Source organism: Fistularia commersonii, chromosome 27, assembly GCF_037954325.1.
Source record: "Fistularia commersonii isolate RoL2024-O1a breed Wild chromosome 27, RoL_Fcom_v1.0, whole genome shotgun sequence".
NCBI classification, from domain to species: Eukaryota; Metazoa; Chordata; class Actinopteri; order Syngnathiformes; family Fistulariidae; genus Fistularia; species Fistularia commersonii.
Window position 1 is genome coordinate 9,640,318 of NC_141310.1, and position 19,712 is coordinate 9,660,029.

General features: G+C 40.1%; 1 protein-coding gene across 2 annotated transcripts in view; it reads right to left on the reverse strand.

Moving 5' to 3' along the window:
* Nucleotides 1-19,712, reverse strand: part of igdcc4 (immunoglobulin superfamily, DCC subclass, member 4) — a 46,592-nt gene that overhangs the window by 17,921 nt on the left and 8,959 nt on the right. For both annotated transcript variants that reach the window (XM_086175304.1, XM_086175305.1), the window contains exons 2-3: nt 7,725-8,039; nt 1,088-1,229 (exon numbers count right to left, since the gene is read on the reverse strand). In XM_086175304.1, coding sequence (XP_086031430.1) covers nt 1,088-1,229; nt 7,725-8,039 — 457 coding nt within the window. The remainder of the gene's footprint in view (nt 1-1,087; nt 1,230-7,724; nt 8,040-19,712) is intronic.

Consider the following 19,712-nt stretch of genomic DNA (forward strand, 5'->3'; position numbering starts at 1 on the left):
AAGTGATACATCAGCTCACCTTAGAGAGAAATCATTAATAGTGCCTGAGGTGGGAGGACCGGGTCTCACCAATATGCCTTCGTAAGAAATGAGCTGTTTTGCAGGTCAGGCAGTGTCATAGCCAACCATTAGCACTTAGTAAACAGCAACAAGGCCAAAGAAAATCCAAGGCACGGGGGGTCCATTAAAGTCATGGTGAAATGTCAATATCACCGGATTATTTGCGATGGAGAACTCGGAGCGCTGACACAGCCCATAGGGATGTGGCTACGGGCTTTCATTGTGAAGAAAGAAAGAAAGAAAGAAAGAAAGAAAGAAAGAAAGAAAGAAAGAAAGAAAGAAAGAAAGAAAGAAAGAAAGAAAGAAAGAAAGAAAATCTATGAGATGCTTTGTAAATGTTCTAAACTCAAGGTGGTTTCAAAGATCACCTGTCTATTCACTCACTGAAAGACCACTGTAAAATGAGATTATATAACAAAGGTACATAATTGTGACTGTTGCCAGTACATTTTCTGAGCCTTTAATTGTCAAGGTAAAAGTATCCGTTTGACTCCGCACTTCAGCTTTACGACGACACTAATGCTAAGAATATATCCCAGTGACAGAGAATTTACTTGGGTGCATTTATTGCAAAATAATTTGTAAAGACAGCGGGTGGGTAAGGAGGGGGTTTACTTTTTGGAAGAAATGCACAAGCAATCAGAGCTAGAAACTCATCAACAGACAAACATTATATATTCTGTAATGACATTAACACCTCAAACCATAATATACATATTCATATATATATGTATGTATGATATGAGCTTCAATTTGCAAGAAGTTGTGCTCTTTTGAAATGAAATGCCACCAAAGTAACACATTTGGCTCTGCATCCATCAACCGTACTTGAATGCGGAGCTCCCCCGTGGCTCGGGGGAAGCCCAGGCAGCGCAACCACAGTTATTGAGTCTCTTTCTGGCCCTTCATTTCCTGTCAACCATCCCTCGACTACCGCTATCTACCGAAGCCATCGAATACTGCGAGCGACATCCGAAAAAACCAACAAAGTAAGAAAATGAAAGTGCACGGAAGGAGCGCGAGTCACCTTGCGTCTTCGGTGACGGCAACTTTGTCCTTTTCCCATGTGATGGCGGGTGTTGGTACGCCCTCGATCCGGCACTCGAAGCGTGCGGCTCCCCCGGCTGGCACAGTTTGGGGCGACGGCTCCTGGTGGAACTTAGACAGACCTGAGGTGCGAAGACAAGAATCATATAACACCGAATAATAATAAAAAAACCCGATCGATATTGCGTCTATCATCGCTTGTCAGGTATAATATTCTATGATTTCAACTATTTAGTCCGGTAGAGAACTATTCAGCATCCGTTCCGCTGACGGCAGGCTGCCAGAACGCTCTGAAAGTCACCAGTATCACATTCTGTTAGAATAATCCCTTTCCGTGAGCTTTTCTATTAATCATCATTACTAATTCCCAGGATTGGTTGAAACGTACCGTGCCCATTGTGCAGGCATCTGATTAATTAAATCCATTTTAGGATGTTTAAAGAAACGGATATATTATTCACAACGCAGCGATAGAACGTAATTAGAGTTGAAAGTCCTGATGAGTACAAATTTGGCGATTTTAATCCCCCTCGCCTTGATTACGTGTTCTCTTTGTCGAGCCTCAGCAGGATTCAAATTATCACACCTTTATCCGATAAAAGAGGGACGCTTCCGTCTCCGGCAAGCACCAGAGGGCAGCAGCGAGTGTTGTCCTCTAACCTTTGACCCTCACAGAGCAAAACTGCAGAACTGGTTTGTTGTCTGCTCTTCCAGCTGCCTTGCAACACTTATTTTCAATGTGAGTGTTTATGTAAAAATCAGTATATATACAGTAAGTCAATGCAAAATGTGACCATAACTGATGTGTGAGATCAGGGGAAAATAATCCCTTTAAATAACTTTTTTTTTTTTTTTTTTCAAATTTATTGTTCTGAAAAACACTTACGCCATAAGCATCAAACTATACAGTTTATCCAACAGCAGCACATTTATGTAATCCTGCTTTGTAAGAATGCTACTTCACACACTTTAGAACGCTGCACTGTGCACAAGAACTGCTTAATCAAAGAAATTATTACATGAACACACACATACACACACACACACACATACATAATAATCTTGCTTTGTCATTATCGTTTTATTCAAGATGGATGGTCAAATATGACTCAATTTCCTACAAGTGTCCAGGAGGAAACTGGGGGGAAACATTACCAGGTGACTAAAGGTGTCGGGGAACATTTTAATGTAGTAGGAAAAGTAGATTTTCAGCTAGTGGTGCTCCTTTCTGCATTTTTGATCGCATACAGCCGATGCAAATGCATTTCTACTTAACCTTTCCCATGTATTTGCCACAGGTATAATACATATTCAAATTGTTTCATCGCGGTTGCCATGTCTGCCGTTAGATTTGAGGAAATCAATTGAATATAATGGCATCTACAATGCTGAACGAATACATTAGTTTCAAGGTCGACTAATGAATTTATGTTGAAGCGGTGCTACGGCAGGTATTAGACCTGGCAAGCGGAGCACTCAGAACATCGATCTACTCTGCAAAATGCAGTCCGGAGATCAGCGGAGTCACCGGTTATATCATCCCGGGACGATGAAAGATTGCACTAATTTCCCCGCGATCCATCAAGTCGACGTCAAAATATTTCAGGGAGAGGCAAATTGGTGGACTGATCCAAGTGCTCGACAGACCATGATTAACACAAGTTAAAACGCTGTGGAGGAAAGTGGGCTTTCACAAGAAACGACCGAATTTTTTTTTTTTTTTTGAGAAATAATTTGCTTTCAAACGTGTACCTTCAACAGTTATTAAATCTAGTTACTTAATTGAAATATCTCGAAATCTTTGCACTTAAGACCTTAAGACACTTTATAGTCTTGACTTGTTACTTAGACACTTTATAGTTTTATTTGTATTTCTTATTCTTCCCCCCTTTTTTATACTGTTTATACAATTTCCTACTATTACTTATTATTGTAATGTTTAACTTGAAACTCTGGCACAACAATTTCCTTTGGGATAAATAAAGTTGTTATCATTCTTATTCTTAAAAAGCGGTTGTCATTCCGACTGTAACATACACAGCAACATCTATACTTTGTAGCGGCAGACGGGATTTTGTTCATTTCAGGAAAAAAAAAGAAAAAGAAAAAATAAACTTGCCGTGACTGTTGCTTAGCAGGCTTTGTAGGAAGAGTTGATGATTAACCTTTGCAACTTCCGGCCATTACAGCAACAACACAACACAACAACACTGCACATGGTGTGTCCTCATGTGTGAGTGCATGTGTGTGTGTGTGTGTGTGTGTGTGTGTGTGTGTGCGCGTACGTGTGTGAGAGAGAGGGAGAAACAGCTGATCAGCATGAGTGCACGTTAACTGACATTAATGCAAAGCGGATGGTGGGTGTTCAGAGAAGACACTTTGCCCATGCTGCGATGGAACAATGGCGACTGGCAGGGCTTCCACCTTCGTTCTGTCAAAGCATAATCATATTAGTCTTTTCCCAGGACTCCACAAGGGTCCTTAGAGCTGGAATGAAATTCCATGGCAGATCCATCCGGCACCAAGCAGAGCACACACTCGGATGTTTAAAGTTGACACTCTTCTTCACAGCTACGCGATGATACAGATGCTTCTATCGGAAGAATATCTTTTTGGGTTAAACTACTCTCTCGGTCAGCAATTTGTGTAAAAACCCCTTGTCTTGCCTTTCTCTGCATCCTCCCCTTTTCTCCTGACTTCTCTATCTCTTGCCCTTGACGTTACCCTCTATCTATGCCCCACGCTTTGGCCCCGCAGATATCAGATTGCAGTGTTTTTCCCCTCCCCATGTGCAAGTAGATAATTCCACCCATGACCTCTCTGCTACCCAGCTTTCAGGCTGAGTTATACTGTGAAAACCCATCAAACATTTCCCCCAGTGTCAACAGCCACTGGAAAATATGTGCAACAGTCATTTTCTATTCCTTTTTAACACCGCAGGTCCCCTGCCAACCACATTTTGCCAGAAAGAAGTCCCTTAAATGTATATTAGTGACGGGTGGGGGGTTCCGAGAAAAAGCCTTCAGAGAGAGATTGCTACTTGAGCGATGAAAAATGTGAATAGACAGTTTTCCTGACCCTCCCCTGTGGTGCGGTTCAGAATGCATGCAGCTTTAGGCAAAGAAAGACAAATTCATTTAAAAAAAAACGGGTGTAAACATCTGCGCGATCGTTTGTCATGTCGGTGTTTGATTATCGCAGCGGCCGTTCTGAAAACGTCTACAAATGCTCTCCGGAAACTAGGGTTCACCCCGTAATGAGGCAGATTAAACGGTCTAAAAAATGGTAGAGGTTATTTTATGGTATCATAATGCACAGGCTGCATGTTTTGAAGGGAAAAGTAACACACTATTTAAATTTTTCCTCTCTACCTCTCTCTCGGTTGCCTAGAAGCATGCGAATTCATGTTCACATGCATTAAGATGAGACCACATGCAACACACACACACACACACACACACACACACAGATGTACGGAAACTGGGGCAGGTGGCTTTTGTAATATGTTTTCACAGATGTGATCTGCGTTACATTCTGTCTCCAGTCTCATTTCGGCTAGTGCTCAAACAGCCATTCATGCTTGTTTGCACAGCTCTCCCGGCGAGGACATTCATTGACATAATGCATTCTCTAGCCCTTTAACCGTCACATCTAGGTGTCTAACACCAACGTTTAAAACAATTTGGTCCGAAACCCGAATTAGATTCCGTGAGATGAAAGTCAGAGAGCAATATGCCTCTATATATTTCAATATATATTCCTTTAAAAGCAGAGAAAAAAAAAAGACTAGGAGTGAACAAACAGTGAGACCACCTACTTTTTGCCATTCCTGTACAGAAGCACAGAGTAATAACTGGAACAAACAGTTATGGGGTTAGGGACAATAGAACTCAAGTTACATTGCTTTATTGAGTTTTATTTTATTGGGATGGAAATGAATAAAAGCCCCAGAGTGCAAGACCAGTTTTGCAAATTTCAGAGGATTTATATTTATCTATTTATATATTCATTCATTTATGTGTCGCAGCCAGGTCGCTCTCACAGCCTCAACTAAAGCAGAGACCTCCGTCCACAGTTTGTGTAAAACATATATATATGTATATCTTTTTTTAGTAATTCACTGTTTTAATGTAGTTTGTTTTTAAAGGTGCCTCTAATGACTGATCCCCATTTTCCCAAAATGTCCAGGGGAAGATCGTTTCAAACTCAGACAGACAGACAGCAGTTCAAACAAGTACAGAAACGCACACACACATTCACACACACACACACACACACACACACACACACACACACACACACAGACGAACAGACTGAAGGTCATTCTTAATGGGTCTGAATCTGCCTTCCTTTTCACCATCCCAACAAACTCTCTTCAACCCTTTCCGCCTTCCCACCATTCATCCATCACCCTTCCTCCCCTGCACTGCTTATTGTCCCTCAAACAAGAGTTCCTCATAAATAGGCATGTGACAGCTGACAAAAGCGTGGGCATCCGCAGAATATACTGTCTCATTTTACACAAAGCTAATGACTCCATAAAGACTACCTCTTGAGAGTGAGAGAAAGAGGCCTCCTCAGAGGGGGTGATTATAAAGCTCCTGTTTTCCCGAGTATGAGTTCGATATATAAGCAGCGGATAACATCTTAAAGTACCGCTGTATTGCTTTTCAAGCATGGATAGTTGATGCCCTATATCTGGACTAGAGTGCGGGATCATGGCTAATTACGCAGCAGGGGTGACATGGTATGTTTGAAATAGCGATCTGTTTTTTAAAATTCACAAAACTAAATAAATAAACTCCATCCCGCAGCCAGAGAAGTGATGACAAATCTAGAGAAAGGCACTGACAAGAGACCAGATGTCTGGTGGAACACCATCCAAACGGTCACGTCTAGACTCATATTTTACACCACCTGCCACAAGCTTGTTATCTGCACCGTGACAAGAAGCTACACACCAGAACACTTCTTTCAATGGATGTGAAGCCACCGTGTGCAATACAAGATAATTATTTTTTATAAATTCTAGCGATTCAAAAAGAGATTCTGCAGATGAGGAAACATAGCTCTGCATGACGCACGTCTACCTCACAATTTCTTGATGCCGATTTTACCCCCATCTTTCAAAGTGTCTTTTTTTTTTCACAGATGTGTTTTACAGATTGAATGTGTACCTGCTCCCGGGATCCTCGTTACCTCCCCGCTAGAGGAGATGTCTTGCGTTTTAAAGAGAGGAAAGCCCAATCGATCTTCGACCGGGCAGGTCGGTCTGTCAGCCATTATTTCTTGATCTTTCACGGGCAATGCTGCGGTTTAGTCTTTTTCCTCTTTTGCTAAAGGTTTAACCCTCAAGCACATCCAAACACATTAGCCCATTATGTGAATACACAGTTAGCGGGTATTTACAGCAGAGGAGGCTGTAAATACAAGATATCCGATATCATCCAATCTAAATGTTTAGCCGTGTTTGTGTTTGTGTGTTTCGCAATCATGCGTGATGACTCAAATATACATATGGCAGGAAGTTAGTTTTTCCAGTCACTCAACTCATTAACTGTAATTGATTTGCTGGGACTATAATGTGATTGTCGCCAACTAAACGTCGCTCGGGTAACCGTCGGCGAGTGACATCTGCGGTCATGCAACCACTGCAAAAACGTACAGGACTGTCTCAGAAAATTAGAATATTGTGATAAAGTTCTTTCTCTTCTGTAATGCAATTACAAAAACAAAAAAAATGTCATACATTCTGGATTCATTACAAATCAACTGACATATTGCAAGCCTTTTATTATTTTAATATTGCTGATTATGGCTTACATCTTAAGAAAACTCAAAAATCCTATCTCAAAATATTAGAATATCATGAAAAAGTAATTTTTGCTTTTTTAATTGCATTACAGAAGATAAAGAACTTTATCACAATATTCTAATTTTCTGAGAAAGTCCTGTAATTAGAGGCCGATATTTGTGTCGTCGTCCAGTTGATAGATCCTCGGATTCGGGTCACGACGATCGATAAAAGAAAATCGGTGCGGCAATCGTCCAGAAACACTACTGCAAAACTGTAATCCTGTTGCATCGGACAGTATGGTTTTCTTTGAACAACGTGTAACAGCATCATTGAATTGGTGTGCATGACTGAATGCGTGTGTGTGTCTTTGTGTGTCTGTTTGGGTATAATTACATTTAGAGAGTCATATCCGAGATAGCATACTGTTACTCAAAGTCATTCAAAAGAATGACTTAAAAAAAAAAGTGTCATTCATGTTTGCATACATCCGAATCATTGCAACGAAATGGGAGAGGAGAGGAGAGAAGCGGTCACACGTGACCGTCTTTGTCCTTGGATGTTACTGTGTACACAGGCTGCATAATTGGGTGAGATTCCATAAAATAAACATCATATATTTAAGTTATTAAATTCCCTGAAATGTCATTATAGATGGACCAAAATAATTTACAGCCTCCCTCGATCACTTGTTTTTGGAGAATTGAAAATGTCAAGTCGGGAAATGATTCTACATCCTTGTTCTGAGCAATGATAGTCAGGTTTAATCACGGTATCCGGGATACAGAAGATGAGGAAGCCAAGGTTATTATTGGACACTTACTTGCCAGGAGTATGTTTACAGTCCTGCTGGCCAGCGTTCCAAAGGCGCTGGCACTGACACAGCTGTAGCCCCCCTCCACACCCGGATAGTTGATGCCATCTTGTGAAGTGGGCAGCAGGAGGAGGGATCCGTTGGTTAAATACTGTTGCGAATCGCTCCCCTCCAAAGGTAGGGGTTGTCCATCCTGAAGCCAGGTGATATTGACAGGCGTGTCACTGGACCCCAGGTTGCAGTCCAGCACGAGGGGCGAACCCGGCTCCAACACTACATGACTGGGCCCGGCCCCACAGCTCAGCTCCACGGAAGCAGGCTTTTCTGTGTGGCCAAAGAATAGAGAGATAGTTAACTATGCTTTTGTACAAACACCAATCCAGTCTGTCAACTTCATTTAAAAATCTTATTACTAGTATTGCTTGTGCAAAATATACTGTATATACAGAGCCTCTCTGCAGACCTCTGCAGGGATCTTTTTATTGCTCCGTGAACACAGCTCAACCATAAATTAAACACTGCCCATTATTTTGTTCACCTATCAGATTATTGTCTTTTTTTTTTTTTTTTCTTTTTTTAACAACAGCGTCACACTGAGCTATTTTTATCTACTTGCTGGTTTCGGAATTTGATAATTCGCGATTTTACAGCACGACTTCAATAGAGTCAATAATGTCGGCAGGACAAATGAATAGGGGTGCATTCCTGAGGTGGGGACAGAGGGGAGGCCGGAGTCAAAGGAGGAGGAGGAGGAGGGGCTTTAACAATGGAATGGGTGCAGCAGCATGGAAGGATGTGTATGTCAGCAGCAGAACATTAAAAAGTCAGTGACATAGAGGGGAAGTTCAGGCATAAGAGCCGGGTAAATGCACAGCGGCCCACGAGTGAAAATCACAACGGTGAGGAGGGGTAAATCACAAAACATGATGGCCGGTACGAAAACACAGCCGTAACTCACGCTGCGTAACTTCAAACAGGCTGACAAAACACATTAATGGGTCACAAAACACCGCGATGAATGACGAAACGCAGCAACGGATTGCAAATCAAAGAGAGGAGAAGCGAGCGTTCAGATCATTTTGCCATAGTCCAATCACTGAAAACCTGTAAAAATGAAAATTTGAAAAAAAGTTAGCGATATGCATTTCAAGTATTCAAATTAAAAGCAGTAGTAAATAAGTATTTATGAATGTTTCAGATTTATATGACGGCAGAATTAATGGATAGGCCAAACATACTTTATGTTATATGTTGGTGATAATTTAACCGTATGATCCCTTTGTAGCTTAGCTAGCCTTTGATAAACACATCTCTCTTCTTCACATGATAAGAAAATTATTTTCCCACTGATTCCAAGAGTGTTTTTGAATAGTTAATATCGCGCCGACGCTTAATGCTCCGGCTACACAGAAACAAAAAAAAAAATACAAATCATCCGGAAGAAAAAATGAGCAAGGGAAATGCGTACAAAAGGTAATCGAGGAAAGTTTAAGCGGCGACTGCAGCGGTCGGAGAAATGTAGTAAAGTAGAAAGCACAATGTTTCCCCATGAAATCCTGCACAGAAGCAGTCAGACGCGTATATTAGAACAAGTAAACACTCAATTCTACACATATGTGCAGCAATTGATTAAATGTGTTATATAACGGCACCTGCTGAGAGCCAGTGTAAGTAATCGCAGTAAAGCACTGAGGTACTTCCAAGCATCCATACTTTCAGATTTCTTGCTCATGTTGAGACTATAAGACCACCATGAGACCATTGTTATTGGATCATTCCGCTTGTTGTTGTTGCTGTTTCAGCCAATATCAGCCGTACTTTTCAAATCGATGACAACCTGCTATCCATAACCGCCCTCTGCTTCTCCACTCCGCTAAACAGAGCCAAGGCATCGATCCTTCAGCCAATAGGTGTAAGAACATTCAGGTTGTTTAAAAGTTCCTTGTGCATTTCTTTGCTCCTTTAAAAGCTTCCCTTTATGGTGCTCAATGTGAAACCTCACACAGAATTAGAATTTCAATTAATTTGTAAAGAGGTTCAGTAAAGCTCGCAAAAAGAGTTTCATCAGGGCTGAGAATTTTGTCTTTTATAAATCTAATGTTTCCAACAATACAACCACACCCTTCATTGTATTCTGTACAATGATTCTGTCTCTGGGTTTTTAAGTAAAAATCCAGATTTTAAAAACAAACAACAAAAATGTAAAACATCAAAAAAACCCTCCCTTTAAATTACACTATCTGGCCTTCAACATTTAGCTTACTATTACCTCTATCATAACAATAAGTGCCATGAGAGACATTTCTAATTCAATTCTGTGGGAAAGAAAATAGAGCAAGAAGGGGGTAAATAAAATCACGGATCTTAAAAGAAAAGCGATTTAGTGGAAAAATGAAGAGAGGTCAGATCAAGATAAAGATAAAAGAGCATAGCACTGAATGTTTGACACCATTAACTGTACAAAAGGAGGATGGTAATCATTAGAAACACAAAATAGCAGAGGGCCTATTGTTCCTTTAACTGTCAACTATAAGTAAACATGTCAGCTTACTGAACCTTACCTTCACCTGTTATGCACTAACATCTGTTTTCTACATCCATGTGACAGTAAAAGGCGCATTTTATCAGAGGAAGAAGGGATTGAAATTCACATGCCTTATTATTGCAAACGACATGAAAAAAAACTTGTTATACACATCAATCAAGTCAAATGATACGGATTTGATTAAGTTCTAATTGTCATATTACAATAAATCAACATCCACCATGCAAAAAGGAAAATTATACTTGTTGTGTTGTTGCTTATATATATATATATATAGATATATACATATCTATATATATATGTATTTTTTTCCAGCTCCTGGAAATATTTGCAGTCGGGTATATATATATATATATATATATATATATATATATATATATATATATATATATATATATATATATATGGAGCGGGGGGAAAAAAAAATATATATGTATATAAAAAAAAAAAAATATATATATATATATAAAATATATATATATATATATATATATATATATATATATATATATATATGTTTTGTTTTTTTTCCAGCTCCTGGAAATATTTGTAGTTGGGCATTTAATATATATATATATGGAGCTGGAAAAAAAAAAATATATATATATGTTTTGGTTTTTTTTCCAGCTCCAGGAAATATCTGCAGTAGGGTGTAATATCTGCAGTAGGGTGTAATACATATATATATATATGTGTGTGTGTGTGTGTGTCTGTGTGTGTGTGTTTATTTGACAATAATTAACCTTAAGTAGAAAAAAGTCTTAATCTTGATGGATGCATCTTGCCTGAATAGCTCTGGTGATTTAGAAGTGAAGTAATGAGGGAAGTGAGGAAGCTTGGCTCACTCCTGACCCCTGATTATAACACACAATCAGCCGGGCTCCGAGTGCGTATTCACTGATCAGCAAAACAGACCATATCACAGCTTCTCAACTCAGCGTGAGAAACTGCTATTAACCTGAAAAGATCACGGGCACTCAGAGCAGGATATTATGGAGGGCACCGCTTCTTTTTAATCTCAATTATCATGTTTCTGTGAATGCAGAGAGACAACATTAAGATTACAATTTAAATTCAATTAAACACGTTGCTCTACTCTCACCTCATGAAAGGTGTTGTTACTTTGACCGTGTAGCTCATAGAAAGTGGAGAATAACAACTTTGTGAGTGTGAACTCACGTATAAAAGTCTCGAATGCCTTCTTTGAAAAGAAAGCGTTGATTACCTTATCGTACATGACCCTTGCAACGTCCGCCTGTCTTACCAGACAATCCACAACAGGTGATAGGACAGGGTAAGGGGGAAGGTGAAGGTAACCATCCCAGAGGTGGCCAAGGGAAGAGGAGGCAAAAACATCTCATGGGTACGGAAGCAGTGTGAGACATGTTGACCGGACCGGCAACTAACTGGGCTGTGGATGAAGCCACGGGATCCCTGCGGGGCCCTGCAGTGGCAAACCAGGACGACACCGATGGGTAGGGAGGGGGTGTTTCTGGGTCACCGGAAATGAGTGTTTTGCCAATGCAGAGGCATCCTGGGCCCTTCAACACCATTTCCTTACAGAAGCACGGTGAACTAGAAGCTCCTCTACGCCAACCTCCATCACTACCATCAGTTCAGTAAGCACTCAGGTTATTTTCCCCAAACTAAAGATATGACATGTACCTCGTGTCGGGTTCATTTCGAGACTAAAAATAAGTAACTGATTAAAATATTTTGTTGATTTCACTTACATCAAATGATATTTCATTAAGTCATTGTGATTACCTTAACCTGTGTAAGGCTGCTAATCTAAATGGTTGTAGTTAAATTGGAAAAACTAATTGTGAATTTATCAAAGAAACATGTCTGCATGGAAACACACTCACACATACACACATGCACACACACACAGGTTTCCTTAAGCTTCTCTCTCTCTAGTGTTGGATTAATTAAGTTAATGGGAGATGGGATTTTTTTTTTCCTTGATTAAATGAGGCCTGACTCACCCGCTCTCACATCCTGATGAGAGAGAGTAATAATGCTGAGAAAGGCTTTGACATATATGTGGGCACCCACACACACACACACACACACACTTACAACGAAGACAATCTAAAAATGCAAGCACATGCACGTCAAATCAAAAGTACACGTGTAAGGTTATTTAAATGTGTATTTGGTCATCAGGACTGAAACATTCACATGCAGATCACCTTGACCGCTCGTATTTCAGGTGATCTAATGAAGTCATTAGAATGTTAGCTACCATTCACATTTGCCAGTTCAACGCCATCGGTTTGACTTGGCAAGGTTTAGGTGTCATCCCGCATTGGATAAATCAACCATTTCACATAACTGGAAAAAAAGCTGCAATTGACATTTGCTTTTTTAAAAAAAAGCAATAATAAACGATCAAAATAAAGAGCCCAATAAATAAAATAAATCAACAAACTCCTACACATACACACAAGAAACATCCTCTGTATTTCCGCCACCACAAGGGCATTAATTCAAATATATTCACGTCCCCACACAGTCAATTACACCAAACACACACACACACACACACATGTCCGCGCAGCATCTGCAAAAGTCTTATGAGGACACAACGCAGTGAAGGGGAGGGGGTAAGGGGGATCTACATGGTGGTCATTTTACCATTACACCCTATAGGTGAGAGCTGCCGGAAAGAACAGGATGCACTCTGGGATATACTGTCTGTGCAGCCTCACTGAGCTGTAGTGAATGGATTGTGCATGGCGCCGAGCCAAGAATTTCATTGCTTACTCTGAGCTGAGGACGGTAGTTTACAAAAGGGAGAGAAGTAGAGATATGATCAAACACCGGGCCAGAAAACAGAAAATAAAAAAAAATTAAAAAAATTTAAAAAGCGTGTCTACGTCATTCTCGTGAAATGAAAATTCTTTATTTTGTGAGAATTGATCAATGATATCTCAGTCTCATTCAGAGGAGGAAAAAAAAAAATTGCATCCAAGCCTGATAGAACAGGAAAAAAAGAAAAATTGAATAGCAGTGGTTGTGATGCCCTACATGTATTCAGTCAATTTCTGTCAATGATTCACCTCGGAGCGTTTTGTATAGCACCAGGAGATATTGCAGGAGCAGGAGGACAAGAATGACGTAAGAAACCAGCTTACTGTCAACATAGACCGGGCGTCCAGTGGCACCAAGGCCACAGTTCAGGTTTCCAGAGCCTCTAAAGTGAAGCTACATAATATCCCTGGCTTTTTTGGGCACAGGTGAACTGATACTGAAAAGAAAAAGGATAAAAAAAACAGCTCCCAGAATTAAATGGTTTGTGTGTGTGTGTGTGTGTGTGTGTGTGTGTGTGTGTGTGTGTGTGTGTGTGTGTGTGTGTGTTAGAGAAATACTTGATCCAAATATAGACAGGATGGTAATGTTTCCAAGAAATGCAAATTAAATGATTGGATAGAAAGGGGCTCTGGTGAGGGAATGAATACACTGAAAATGACATGATCAAGGCGAAAGGGAGGATAATGTATTTCTACCTGAGGCGTTCGGGCAAAATAAAAAGCATTGCTTTTATCAGAGCCCCTCAAACTGTTAAGTCGGGCTGTCTTAAATGAGATTGATGCTGCAACAGGAGGCTTGGAGGACCGAATCAAGAAGAATGAAATGGTTGGAATGTGATCTGTGTTACTTTAGCTCATATTATCCTTCCAAATTTGCCTGCTTCACTCGCATTGCAAATCCTTAGACACTTAGGCCATCCCTATGTATCAGTACGAAGTGAAATTTTAAAGCCTGCGGAGGGGCTAGAGAATAAGTCAAGATATTGCCGTCAGCGGGTTTCATCTTCTCAGGAGCATAAATGCCTTTACAAAGCTGTAATAAAATGTAGTGGGAATTCATCCAATAGTTGTGCCAGTCCAATGGAGCTGACCTGCAGATGGGCTCTATATGGATGAATAAATGAATAGATAAATACAAACATATACATACATCCGTGCATGCATACATATATACATACATACGCCTATGCATACATTAATAAATGCTAAAAAAAAAAAAAATATCCACACTGCGCAGTCGTGAGTTTATGGCTGCATCGCTTACTCTCATAAGCGGAACTGGAGGAAAGGATGGCTTACAAAGGAAAAAAAGAGTCTGGGGTACAAGGGGAGAGGCTGTTAAAGACAATGAAACGGCAGACTGAAGAGTGCAGATAAGATTAGCGCAGCTTTGTGCCACAACCAAGAATACTCAAGGAAAAAAAAAAAAGGGCTCTAAAGCACTAACTGCCATGTACATCAGATAAATTGATACAGAGGCATAAGATAATTGCTATGAACTGTTTTTGGAATATGTTAGCGATTCGCTGTGGCGAACAAGTGGGATGTACTTGTCAAAAAAAAAAATATATTACAGGATACCACTATTCACTGGAAACTAAATAGAGACTGAGTAAAACAGGGACACGAGGTTTGATTGATGGCATTGAGCTGTTTCAGGAGATTGAAGGAAAGTGTGTATGTGTGTGAGTGAGTGTAAAAACTGAAAACCTTTAATTTCTAATGCTTGTTCCGATAGTGTGACTGTATCAATAGCAACAAAATACAAACAACCCTACTGTTGATCCGCGGTTGTGGCAAAACGCCGCCTGCCGAGCGGATAAATCGTTATTTGTGATCATCCAGGAGTCTCGGACTCTTCGGTTTCTGTGTCCTGTCTGAAAACTGAGGGGAGGCGGAGCCACAGATAAATCCTATATTATCTGATATATATTATCTGTGCTCTCGCAGGCTTTCTGAGTGTGTTTCGGAGGAATGATAACATTTTGAGGGGTGTTTTTCAATCGACAAAACACAGATTGGAATTCAGAGCATTACTATTCATTCAAACCTCTTTAAGAGCCCACTCTGATGGCAAATACCGACCCTAACCCCTAAATCTAGCGCTCTCTTCTAGTTAAGCAACTCCACACACAGAAGACTCAATGTTTCACCGAATCAGTGAGGCTATGATTCACTCAACAATGTGAACAGCTGCCGTATCAGGAGTTAACGTTCCAGCTGTGTTTCCTCCCATGACGATACTACGGGGTTCTTCTCACACCCCGTCATATAACCACAAACAGATCATACCCCCAGTTTAAGAAAGCATGCACACACACACACACACATACACACAGGGATTTTTAATTACTCCTTGAGAGCAGGTCCAGCCCAGGAGAGTTGACTGAATTTTGGCAAAGTTAAAATGCATTCAAAAAAGGCTGTTTAATTCACAGGCTGCTTATTTTCTTGTACCTCTCTGAATTAAATAGCCCGATTCTTGCACTCGAGATTGAATTTACATTTTGCAAAATCTGTACACAAATGAGTATGATTACCATCTAATTACTTTCCAAGAACAGTTAGTGTTAATGGGGGACATATTTTGCCAAATCCTTCAAGAACTTTTAAGAGGGATCTCAACTCACCAAGCAACCTGACCTGATTTCTATAGTCTTTGAACTATTTTTCCATCTTAAACACATATATGACATTAAAACTGGAGAAAGCGCACTTATTTTAAACATTATCTGCTAAATCTGGAACCAACTATTATTAATGTGAGTTCTTGATTCCGGTCTTGGACTTTTAGCGCTGTTTTTACCACCAGGTTCCCATCAGCGAAGCGCAAACACTTGTCTTTTTCTATGGCAGGTGCACTGGTGGAAGTTCTCGATACACTATTCAGTCGATTGCAGCAAAACATGGAGTTTTCTTATTAGACGTCTGCGTCTTCTTTTTACTGTTTCCTTTGCTGCTGTTCTTTGCTTCTTTATACATTTATATCCTGATCAGGGTGACAACAAATGACATCCCCATGTTTCACAAATAAAATAAAATAAAATAAAATGTGTGCTATAATGTGTGTAAATAAATTGTATAAAATAATTGAAAAAATCCCTCCAATTTTATCCTTAATGAACCACTTTGTCATCAGTTAAGAATGATCTAATGATATTAAAATAAAGTTTGCAAAGTGTCATGGGACAACCATCATGGTTCCAACACGGTCTCTAGATGATAGTGATGGCTGGAATGCAAAACCTCCTATCTGAAAAAAAACACTTTTTTCAGGAAATGAAAAAAACATTGCATTTGATAATAGTTTGGTGTTTGTTAAAGATATTCAAGAATATTCTATTGTTCACAGACTATATTTCTATATTATAATTAAAAAATACATAGTATGTATTTTTACCACTGACAATGCAGATAAGTGTTTTTTTCCTAATTTTTTCTGCTCACTGTGCACATAGGAGTTTTGTCATGTGACATTTATGTCAAAAGAAAGGGTGGGATTATCTTGCAGATAGACTGAAAATGTGGAGCCGTCCCATTTCTCACCATTCAATGCAAAAACCCAAAATCAAAAAATTGATTTTGTTTTTTTTTTTTTTTTTTTAGGAGGTTTTGCATCCCAGCCATCAATATGCATATTTGGACACACATATTGACAGTATATTACATATGTATTATAGTGAGTGGAATGCAGACTGTACCGAATTGCACTGCGAAAAAGAGACGAGTGGCGGGACAAACATGGCTCCTGTGTGTGAGAGGGGGAGAGGAAGCAGAACAGAGTGGGAAATAGAGAAAGAGAGTGGGGCGTCCCAGCACAGACCCTCATGCCTTTTGCTCTATGTACTGTGCTCATTCATCCTAGTCCGGTGCCCGCCAATCACAGACCGGCACTCCTGCATGCAAGGCCTCCCGGCAGCATGGCAATGTCAAGTGCCAGGCCCACTTGCATGAGTCAACAAAGCTGGCAATAAAACTAACATTGGAGTAACATTGGACATCCAAATAAGAATCTCTTTATTCACACAGCAGCGCAGTGAATATACAGGAATTTGTGCTTGTGAGGTTAGTGCATGAGATGGTATACTGGCTACGGTTCCCACTACAGTGGATATACGGTCTGTCGGGCAGAGGAACAAATTGGAAAGTGCGGGCACAAATAAGAGAAACGGCTCACAGGCTGACATTTGAAGGAAGAAAAAAAAACCTTCGTAGATGCAGCTCTTTTGAAGCACATGGAGTTATGAGCCTGTAACGTGACACTACCTCCGGTGGTATGTGCATCAATGAAGGACATACCTCGCTGTGAAAGTTCACAATATTAAACCTGACACTGGTCAAGTCCATTAAGTTTCTACAACCCAAAAATCACAAACATAGTTTCCACTGAGGGCTCGCAACCTGTATAGGGTACAAGACTGTCTGGCTAAAGACTCTTGACTTGTGTGAGAAGAAAAACTGCCAACATCCCCAGAAAACTTCTTTAACAAATGTGTTTTGTTGAAAGATAGGAGTCTTCTCTCACTAAAAGGTGACTTATAGCTTCGGGTGACGTTGCAAAAATGATGTTTACCCTCCGGCATGACCAATGCCGACCAATTCTGTGACCGAAAAGGGACAGCAGGGTTGGACTGGTGATAGAACATTCTTTCTTTTTATGTCCCCACCAGCAGCCGGTTGCCACCTACCAGGTTAAGTTATAAATCACCAAAACAAATCCTGCTTCAACGACAAACTGTGAATAACAACTTGAGACTACAAAATAGCTGTGAATAGCTGATTTTCTCCTATTTGTCTGAGCCCAGACCTGCTAAAACCGACTAGACTATTTTCACTAAGTGCCCGATTTATTTCTAAGTCACTTTCGCAGTAGCTGGTTTCCACACACCATGAATTTGTGGAAGCAATGACATTTTTAATGAGAGGTTTTACCTACGCGGGGGACTCGGTAGATATGAGTCATACATTCAATAGCAGAGGTATGTCATTATGACAGAGCATAATGATTTGCTTTACATCTTTATCCACCTTTAGACATACAGGCAGTATTGGCCCAAGAGAAAATAAAAACATCATTGCAATAGACGGGGCCCACAAACAAAGCATCATTTACTAGATCTGATCGGAGCTGAAGTTGTGCATTTGAGGCCACAACGACGAGGCTTTTGAAAGAAAACTATTTAACAACAAAGACTTTGCTCACTTCCATGCCACCCCGTTCGGCCGGCTTACAGTGAAAAAACCCCGGTTTAATGTATCAGACAAACAGTCCATCTCCAAACACTGGGGTGGAATGGAAGGAATGTAAATGCAGGTTATTTGTCTAAGTGAGCGCTGCCAGACCGCTTCTTCTCACGCAAAACTGGCCACACACCCACGTTTACTGCGTGGCTGTACGATGAAAAATGCGAATGAAACTAAAATAAATTACTACACAAACATACAGTATATGACAAAATGAGACACTTCTATCTCCAGCTTCTGATATGCAAGTTTATGACACCAAAGCTGTAATAAGATGATGGTTCATCTCACTAAAAAAAGGTGTCACATTTTAAAATCATGAAACCAAGAGAAATATTTTAATATGCAGGATTCGCATTAACTGCAGGAACCAAAAGATGGGAACCATCCGCGTTTGCATGGATGTTGACGCGTTCCGGTGCCAGCTGACAGAGCTGATGGGGTAAGGGGTTAAAGCTGGAGCTTGTGCCGGGAGCAACTTTATGATTAGGCCTTGACCCGAGGGCGGAGCGGCTCAAAGCTTGTTTCGATATCTGACAGCATCCGACATAGCGATGCTCACAGCGCTCACTCATAATCCCATCAATAATACCGCGGAGGCAATGAATTCTGTCCTTTTTAGCAGTCTGACTATGTGTCTGTTCTCCCCGAGATCCCCCCCGAAAAATAATGCTTGGTAGTACTGAATTGAAGCTTGAAACAACCTTCATTTTTATGCACCGTATTACACAACTGTGTTGCAACCCCGGTGCTGATGTTGGAAATCTAAGAGCCATTAAGAAAATCTCGTAAATGACTATCATCGGAAAGTACAAGAAACTAACAACTTTTTCTTGTTGGTATCAATGGATTTTTTTGTTAGGTCGACCACTCAGCCTAACTAATCAGCTAACCGATGAGCTGTCAGCAGTTAATTAATTGTTTTGATAATCACTACTCAGGTCATAGTTTTCTATACAAAGGTCAACATTAAGCAAATGGAGGTCTCGACATCTGATTGATCTATTTTTTTCACCGTTTTATGATAGGAAAAGTTTTTTTTTTTTTTTTAGCTTTTGATGTTGCTAATAGGATGCCAGTATTTACAGATCATTTGAAAAAAAAAAAAAAAGAGATTAAAATGGATGTCACTCATAGGTATAATCAAAACATTCACATGAGTTTGGAAAAGCATTAACCAGTAAACATTCATGAATATTTCAAGTATGTGGGATTGCGTTTCATTCTTTTAACTTGTATCGACCACTAAGACAAGGATTTAGATGGAATACAGACACTGTTTTCTTATTTCCTTTCTATAAGCCAAGCAATTCAATTTCCGAATGATAATCAAGCGGACAAAAAAAAAATAAAATACAAATCGAACACATCTTTTTGGGCGGCTTAAATAAA